The 8,880-nt window shown below is 38.6% G+C and overlaps 1 protein-coding gene across 1 annotated transcript; it reads right to left on the reverse strand.

Annotated features, from left to right (window-relative positions):
* Positions 1–505: 505 nt before the first annotated feature.
* On the reverse strand, positions 506–7,177 carry LOC138032141 (fibroblast growth factor 1-like). Its single transcript, XM_068879743.1, has 4 exons — positions 6,974–7,177; positions 3,395–3,725; positions 2,805–2,908; positions 506–2,114 (listed from the first exon to the last, which is right to left on the reverse strand). The coding sequence occupies exons 1-4, from the start codon at positions 6,980–6,982 to the stop codon at positions 1,935–1,937; spliced, it is 624 nt and encodes a 207-aa protein (XP_068735844.1). The 5' UTR covers positions 6,983–7,177; the 3' UTR covers positions 506–1,934.
* Positions 7,178–8,880: the final 1,703 nt, after the last annotated feature.

Genomic DNA, 8,880 nt, shown 5'->3' on the forward strand with positions numbered 1-8,880 from the left:
CTCGTCCACTGAGCTAGAGCAGTATTTGGTTCGGGATGGAGGGAACACAATTTGCTAGTAGGGGAGACTGTTTTGACGCAAAAGGCCGATGTTCGGTTTTTAATCTTTGAATGAATAGTTGAAAGAAGCGAAGTGACGGAGCGAGTGATTGCGCCGGGTATGATTGACCTTTGAACCTTAATCTTCTCGATCAGTTTAGTTTGTGTACAGAAATAATATTCAGTAACACCAGGAGAAAATAAAAACAGACCATCTGGGAAAGAAGGAAAGCATGCTCTTTCCATGGTAAACTGTAGATCCCCGTTATTCAAATTCCGATTGAGCTTGTCCTAGATTACTGCAAACTTTAAAAAGTGCATTTTACTAAGCAACAAGTAATTTGCGCGAGATTTTGTCTTAAATTTTGACTTTTTTTTCGTTTGTATAAAATTATGAAGGGTTTTTTTTTTTTGGCGGGCAAGATTATTGGTATTTATTTATTCCTGGTCCCAGGGCAACACATCACCGTTTGTTTCTCCAGTTTTATTGCAAAGCCACATTAAAAGTTTCTCAACACTTCTCTCCAACATATCTATATTAATTTCGCTATTTACAACTTTATTTTGAACATTTTTTGAAGACATTTTGAACGGTCACATATCAGGAAATCCTCGTTATTAAAAATTAAAGAAGTCCTTTTTTAAATAATATTAGCTCAAGAACGACATTCGGGACAAAATGATCCATTTTCACCCTGAATTGTCGTTTTCAATAAATTTCACTTATTGTTTTCAAATAACTTCCTTCTGCATTTAATTAACATCCCAGAAAAAAAATTGTTAAACTATTTGTCCAAATCATAATTTCGATTATATATATTTGATTGTTTCCTCAGAAAACTTAAAATTGCCTTCATCAATTGATTACGATGACTCACATTTTAGCCTGTCCGACTGGCGTTTTCGCATTGTGCACAATGAGCGAAACGAATCTCTTTCTCGAGGAGGAGAGATGCGTGATAGGCCCAAGATATCTGTTAAGCGCTATATGGCCGCAATATCAAAAATCAAGGTTTGAGGAAACTTTTTCGTCCTCAGATATCACTCTCACAATACGAAATCGCAAATCTTACAGATTCATTTGCATTGATTCATATGCATTTATTTTTTTACTTAAAAAACAAAACCCAAAATCCTTAGTATATCTTATGATATCACTTTTTTGGGTGACAAGTTTACTTTTTGGCGTCATCGGCGCCTGTGGACTCGCTATCAAAAAATAACTTACTTTCAAAATATTTCAACTGTCGTTTCTTTTTGATTGACTGGCACAAAAATAAATAAATTATGCAATCCTCTTCGTTTTTTTGTCGTGTGCGAGTCTCTGAGAGAGACATAAATATATTAAATTAAGCGATTGAATCGAAATAAGCGCAGTTTACACTCTCGAAACATACAATATATTATGAGTTACCAAAATCGTGGAATAAACCCGAGTCATATGCTGAATTTAACGAGCATGTCAATGCAGTAGCTTGAACATTATTTAACAGATTTTTACCATCACCAATGAACAAACTCAACAAAGACGACATCAAAATTCTCTTCAAACACAACTACCTACGTTTTAGGACTTGAACCAGACAAACCAGGCGGAAGCCTGCTGATATATTAACTGTTTACACATTGGCTGTCATAATACTGATCTGCTCTTACCTTGGTTCAAAATACGTGCCTTAAACCAATCATAGCAGATCTGTATTTGTTTCTCAAACCAATCAAATTTAATCGCGACGCTGTGAGTGTTTTCCTGCGCTCAACGCAGGTTGCACTTTGACGACGAAACACCTGTCGCAACCCTGGCAAGAAATTAAAGCTTTGAGTTCCAATTGGTCCATTCAATGACAAAAACACTCCACCGCGATTTTTAATCAATTTGGTTAAATGGAAAGCCATTTAATTGTACGTAATCAAAAATTGCGTCGATTTTTGGCCTACTTTCGTTAACGACCCCCTTTTTGCTTTGCCATTTTTCTTTATACCGACTAGCCATCTGCTATGCTTGTACGACAGATAAGAGTGATACATATTCGCTTCATGGACTTCTCGGAAGACACTGTTGAGCGACGCATCTTCCTGTAATAGAAAAAACAACGTAGTTTAACCCTAAAATCACGAACTGACAAAAAAAATTTCAACATAAACGCATTAGAAAACTCGGCAAAAAAGAAAGCAAAATGGATAAAGAAGTTAAACTTTCTAAAGAAACCGTGGCGCTTGCGCCGGTGGGGAAGTGAAAGACATTGAAATGAATTCATCAACTGAGTTGTTATAGCGGTAAATTGACCACCATAAAGAAATTCGAAAGCTGACGTTTGAGCTCCGATGAAGGGCGAACAATCGAAACGTCAGCTTCCCCTTAAATACTCGTTTCCTTTTGTTGTATTTTGTTTGAGCCGAACGGCCATCTAGGCGGTTAATTTTCAAGGCTTGCGCGCACAATTTTTAAAGAGCGAAGACTAAAGGAACGAGATCGCGCGTATCTGTCAAATATTAGGGAGCTTAAGCACGGGCGTTTTTGAGACGCGGACGGCAACCGGAAGTGAGCTGTTTTCCCATTTAACTTGTCTTCACACAACCACATTAACATTGCCAAGTATCTTTTCTCCATTAAAGATGATTAGTATAAAAATGTGGGAAACACCACTGTCCTGGAACACGAAATGTTCTCTTCCGGTTGCCGTCCGCGTCTCAAAAACGCGCAAGCTTAAGCTCCCTAATATTTGCACGGCATGCGCCTAAGAACAGGTATGGTATGATACTTACACTTCCTCGAAGCAGTCCCGTGTCGCTTATTGACAAATATCTTTGACTTGATATACCAAGTATCATTAACAAACCAGTACCAACTGAATGGAACTCCAACTGAGCTGTTGATGACAAAACCAGCTTAATTTAAGAAATGAGTGCGTATTATTATTGTCAGACCTCCCACAGGGAGTGCTCCTGGCGCGTTAACAGTCCTGCGTAGGTGGGGTGGGAGGGGGGGGGGGGGTATTTCAAATATTGAAAGTCCCTATTGAAGAAATAACGGCACTTAACATTCCCATGAGTCAAATCGCGCTAATAGGCTGTTCGAGACTCAAATGATCACTTAGCTTTTTACCGCAAGCTATTCCGCGTCAGCAAAAACGAGATCAACTCGAAGCAAACATCTTTCAATAATATGAATTATGATGGCCTCTGTAGTTGCTTCCACTCTACTATATTCTGATATGACTTCCACCATTTCAAGACAAATATCATAGCCTGCAGGCCTTTTTTGCTTTCGGTCGAAATTTTCAAGCGGTGTCACGTCAGAACTCTTCTTTAAAAGACGCTTGCTTATCAAAATGTGACAAAACACAGAGTCTCACCGAATGGCGAATCCTTGTTCGTGGTGCCATAGACCGTTCCATCTGTATTTATTGTTAAAACATAACCGTTCCTGTTAAACAGTCTTCCTCTTCGTAAATACGCTCCTCTGTTTGTGTATGTTCTTCTGTCCACGCGTGCATTTGTCAACCTTTTGTAAATATTTTGCTCTGATGTGGCGTAGGTCTCTTCTACTTCCGAATCGTCGTCTTCGTGCCCAGACCCCGCCCACTCGCCTCCCTTCGGAAATGCTCCGTCCCGCAGAGACTCCGAGGGCACTATTGACTGGACTATTAAAACAAATGTCCAGCACACACCATTGGCGAATACAGTCTGAAAGATATGAAGACCTCATTAATAATTATCACATTTAAGGCAAGTTTAACCTGGCTTGCTAGTATATGTCATATCATGTCATTTAAGCTGGTTTCCCTGCGGGCACCTGTACAGAGACCATTTTTATTTTCTAGCGCGCTAAAAGACCTTAATATGATTTAAGACACTGCCCGAAATGAGGCGTTGTTGTTTCAGTTTGCCAATGGTGTCTGCAGCACTCAAACAACTGAATGCGTCTTTTAGGAGTTTTCTTTGGCGTGAAAATGGCATGCCGCTCACCACACTCGTACGTTACAAGTCTGCCCGTGGTAGGGACTTTTGATCATTCGTTGAGTTCCGGGAGTCGGGACTTTTGACTTTAATCGTCAGAAGAGTGGGTCCACTGACGCCATCTTGGCTGATCGCCATCTGGAATGACCGAGAAAGACTGAAAAATAGTATTACCCAGAAGTCACTAGAAGCAATCCGATTCTCCGCGATTCCACAACGCCATGCGTGAAAGAAAGGTGAGTGAATCTGCTCTATATTTTGTAAGACAAAACTCATCGAATCTTTTTAACAAGGTTGAGATGTAATCCAATAAAAAAGCTTTTGATTCCGTTGTGTTCTGGTGCATACTTTTTGCATATGTTTGAATATTCATCAGTTTTCTTCGTGCAACTTGTGTATACTTGATTGAATTCTATAGGCATAATAAATGAATTTAATTAACTTTACTATTTAGGTTCTTGTTCAGTACGGTGAGAGCCGTAAGGCTCTGGTAGAATTCAAAATTGCTATTGACGACGAAATCTTGGCTCAGAAATTCGAAGACGAATTGCAGGAGTTCGTGGATGTTGACGCTCTGGAACAGGTGGCAGATCGCTCTAAGCTCCGGGTGCTCCTGGAGAGAGGAATTTGCACTTTTTTTACCCAGGATGACTTCCTTGGGGCCGGGCTTTTGAACAGAAAAACTGATCTGAGTTCAAATCCCCTGCCTATGCCCCCACCCCCCCCCCCCCCCCTTCTCCCCAACAGCTTAACATTGATAGGTGCATTATTGAAGATGTTTTTTCCTAATCCTAACCCGGAAAGAGGAATAAAAATAGTCCAATCCTTGAGAGTGGCATTTTTTTTCTGTTTGGTTCAGGGTTGTTTTTCATTGGTGATGCAGGCTGAAACATGATGACAGCCGTTGGCACAGCCACTAGCAGCAGTAACTATTTCCTCAGTAGTAAAATATGCACGTCTTTCTAACAAGTCAAATGTCAAAACAATCACCAAACTTTAATGAAATATATTTAATTGCCTTGCAATCTCAATTAGGGGGTTTGTTGGCTCCTCGTAAGATTGGGAAATTTTAATAGAAAAAATTAGAAAAACAGGAGCCAATATTGATGAATTTATATTGTTCTCTATTATATTTTATCAAGACAGTGCATCGTGACGGCTGTCTGGCTGATTACGACATCAAAAGTGCTTATATTTAATGACTCAGAAATTGGCAAAAAACGTCATAAATAAAGACAGCGACGGCAAAATCGTATTCAAACCAGTCGATCAGGTTCAAAAGCCTTTCAATATCTTAAGTGTGGCTTCTAAACAAAGACAAGTCAGCTGAAATACGTGACGCGAGGGAAATTGTTGAAAACAATCACATAATTAGAAAGGAGCCTTTAAAATTCTTGGCCTCTTATCTGAGTTAAAAAGGGAAGTTGCGGTGAAAAATGCATGCATTGTTGAGAACGTCTTCCGGTGTGAAAAGTCAATACTTCGCAATATTTATTTATCAGGTGTGATAACGTTAACATATAATTTTCTGCTTTGATGAAAATAGAAACCTATATTGATGTTTCAAGACAGTGCTATCGGAGATGGAATAGCCAATTCCTTTCAAATTAGAAAAGGGACAGTGATATTTAGGGCAATTATCGCTTCATTTAAATTGGCCAATAAAAACTGAAACAAACCTGAAAGGTTATACTTTTTTTCAAGTATTTAAGCGCACAAACCTAGGCGGGATACTTAATCATGTGAATAACATTGTATCTCTCGGCGGGATCTTGATTTTCTATTATTATTCGCGCCGGTGGCAAGTGAACATTTTTCCACAAGTTATCACGTCAATTGTAAAGTACAAGAATGACAGGAATGATTGGTGAAATGAACAACTCCATGTCAATTTTCGCCACTACCCGGCCTACGGGTATTCCGCTGTACATCTTCTGGACGTATTTTACAAAGAAAAAAACATGTATTGCAATTAACTGATTTTTCGATCTATTGAAAATACAAAAATCTCAAACTTCCCTTGATTTCGTGGGCTGAGATCTCAAAAAGCAATTATGTACGTGGTTCAGTAACGTTCTGTGAACATGCTCTCGATGTTAAAAACATTTGTAAACCCCTCAAAAGGATTTCATGTAACTACAATATAACTTTGAAAAGTCTTATTTTAATAAAACAGTATATTGATGGCAGAATTATCCGGAAAACGAATTATCAGATCAGGTCTCTCGAATTCATTCTTTCCAATAAACTATATTCAAAACATCAACCACATGGCAACGAATATCTTTCGCACGAGTTAAGATCACAGATCTTGATGGCGTCGTCATAGATATAGTCAAAATCCCTGCTGATTAGATGTTTTTCACGCCTCCTTGTGCCATGAAATTCAAATGATCAAAATGAATAACTGGCATACTAAGCAAAATCGTGGCATGAAGCATAACCTTGCATTGCACGTGGAAATTCACTGCTATTCACAGTAATATTCGACTGAACGCACGTTTTTAAAAAGCAACTAACATTCAAATTTTAACTTCAGCACAGATTTTGTAAAGCCTAAATCTTTAAATGTTGTTCGTCTTGAGACCAAAACGTTATTTAGCAGCAAATTACACTTCCTCGAAAGAATTTCATTCATACGTTTCGTGGGCGCCAATGTTTGTATACAAAACGCTTCGCTTACTATCAATAACATGAGTCGGCGCGACAATGGTAGTGTAAAATTCAAGATGCGATTTTTCAATCTTTTAACTCACTGCAAGCATTAAGAATCTTTCATTCTAAGACAAACTTTTCTGTCTTGATTTGAGACTCGTTTAAGAAAAAGCGAACAAACAATGTCATCTAACAAATAGAAGTTAAACCACTGCCAATGACTCATATCACCTTGCACACGTCAGTTCAACTTCGATTGAGTAAAATCAAAGTTTCAGACGAAACTTGTCAAATCTACACATAAAAATGTGAAACCTCACCTTGTACATACTACAGAGACCCAACTGTGTTTCAAACTTATTCTTCTACGGCAATTTCGAACCCAGACGCCATTTATATAAGCTCATATACCACATGAACCGCGTTGAAAGTGAATCACTCGGAAAACACGTCGGCCAATCGGACAACCCGAAAATAAATTATAGCCTCTTACAGGCTGATTACACATTCGGCGGGAAAGCGTAGGCTAAAAGAATTGTCTTTACTCGCAATCTGAAAAAAATGATGAAAGCTCTGAACTATTTTAATAATCCAATATTTTAAAACAAATCGAAAGGGGTTGGAATGGAAGCGCAAAACCAGCTAAAGAAGTTTGGCGGGATTTTCGCGCCAATCCCGAATAGTGTTTGACGCATGGACAGCGGAGATCCCCAGAATTTGAATAGCTTCATTTAAAATTGACGTCCCATCAACAATCAATTAACTTTCAACATATCCTGTTTGAATTACTCATGATGTCTTCATTTTATCATTGATTCCGTGGGTAGATGGTGTTTCCGTGACTGCGCAACGACTAAACAAATATTTTTAGTTTCGGCTTTTCTTTTTTCAACCCATAATTCTATCTTCGAATCTGGAAAATGTAAAATTCTTGCAATCAGCAGACTAGCGGATCAAAAATTGACACAGAAGTCGAAAAAGATATATCTTTTAAATTAAAATAGTCTGCTTATCGCAACTCTTTGGGACGAAGAATTTCAGGGTATATATATATATCTATATATATAGTAACACTTACGATCACTGTGCTGTCATTAAACAGGATTTCACGCTCATTTACGTAAGACCTGCTCATATATTTGTTCTTTTCATTAGGACACTGAAGCCGGTTTCCACAACAGAGGAAAAGAATAAATTGGTATGGCATTAAGTTTGCCTGAACGAAAAGAAAAAGACGAACAAGAAGTGATAAAGCGAATCCTCGATATTTCATCTAATTTACAACTCAATGAGTGAAAGAAACGAAGAAAGCCACGAAAGATATCATAGTTACGATGAAGCAATAACTAGTTTTTATTACAAAAAATCCCACGCCTTGTCATGTGAGTACCACCTGTTTATCAGGTCACGAGGACGCCCCCGCGTTCCACATGGTAGCCCGACAGCTTGACGAGGCACATTTCAGGAGCAATCAAACCATCAAGGCGTCATTTACTTCATCCTGGCTGGTTTTAGAAGCGTCACGAATCCTCGTCATTGTTTGCGTTATTGTATACCATGGCATTTCAGTTTGAAAACGGGCAAAATCAACACCACACCAAGTTGAAACTTATCTGAGTGCGAACGGTTTACTTGGTGTACTAAATACCTTCGTAACCCTTACATGCATTTGCATCGATTTAAAAGTCTTTGAATTTAATGAGTCAGTTGACTCAGCTCACCTGATCCGAAAGACTGAACAACTTACTATTTGTTGTAGTGAACGATGCATGGTTCACCTTTTTGAGAGAACATGTCAAACGGTTATTTCTCTTTCACTTAACTGAATTCTCAAACTAAGAAATTGAACGAGCGTGGCAAAATTAAACATCTTGTCGTCTCTCTGTAATACTGGGGTACGACGCTACCATTATCCATCGAAACAACATTCAGGCGAAAGTTCGTAAAACTGTTAATGCAGTCCTTATATCAGCGGCAAGATTCATATTGTCCTCAACTATAATATTATCCTTTTCTTATATCAGTAGGGAAATGTATTTCGCCATTGTTCACAATGCGAAGCCGGATGACGTGAACGCTTCCGGTTTCCGACAAATTTTTACCACACATTTCGGACCGATAAATCTTTAATATGCTCTCAAAACGGGCAAACCCGCTTCCTTTCTCAGTTCATTTGCATAGACACCACAGATGATAACTTATAACTGCGTTAATTTTCCATTTCTCT

Source organism: Montipora capricornis, chromosome 14 (assembly GCF_036669925.1).
Source record: "Montipora capricornis isolate CH-2021 chromosome 14, ASM3666992v2, whole genome shotgun sequence".
Classification (NCBI taxonomy): domain Eukaryota; kingdom Metazoa; phylum Cnidaria; class Anthozoa; order Scleractinia; family Acroporidae; genus Montipora; species Montipora capricornis.

What these genes read in the sequence shown, in the direction of transcription:
- LOC138032141 (XM_068879743.1), bottom strand. An exon ending in GAACAAGGATTCGCCATTCG is followed by an intron (nt 2,909 to 3,394) that starts GTGAGACTCTGT and finishes TGTCATCAACAG; the next exon opens with CTCAGTTGGAGTTCCATTCA. An exon ending in CGGGACTGCTTCGAGGAAGT is followed by an intron (nt 2,115 to 2,804) that starts GTAAGTATCATA and finishes TTTCTATTACAG; the next exon opens with GAAGATGCGTCGCTCAACAG.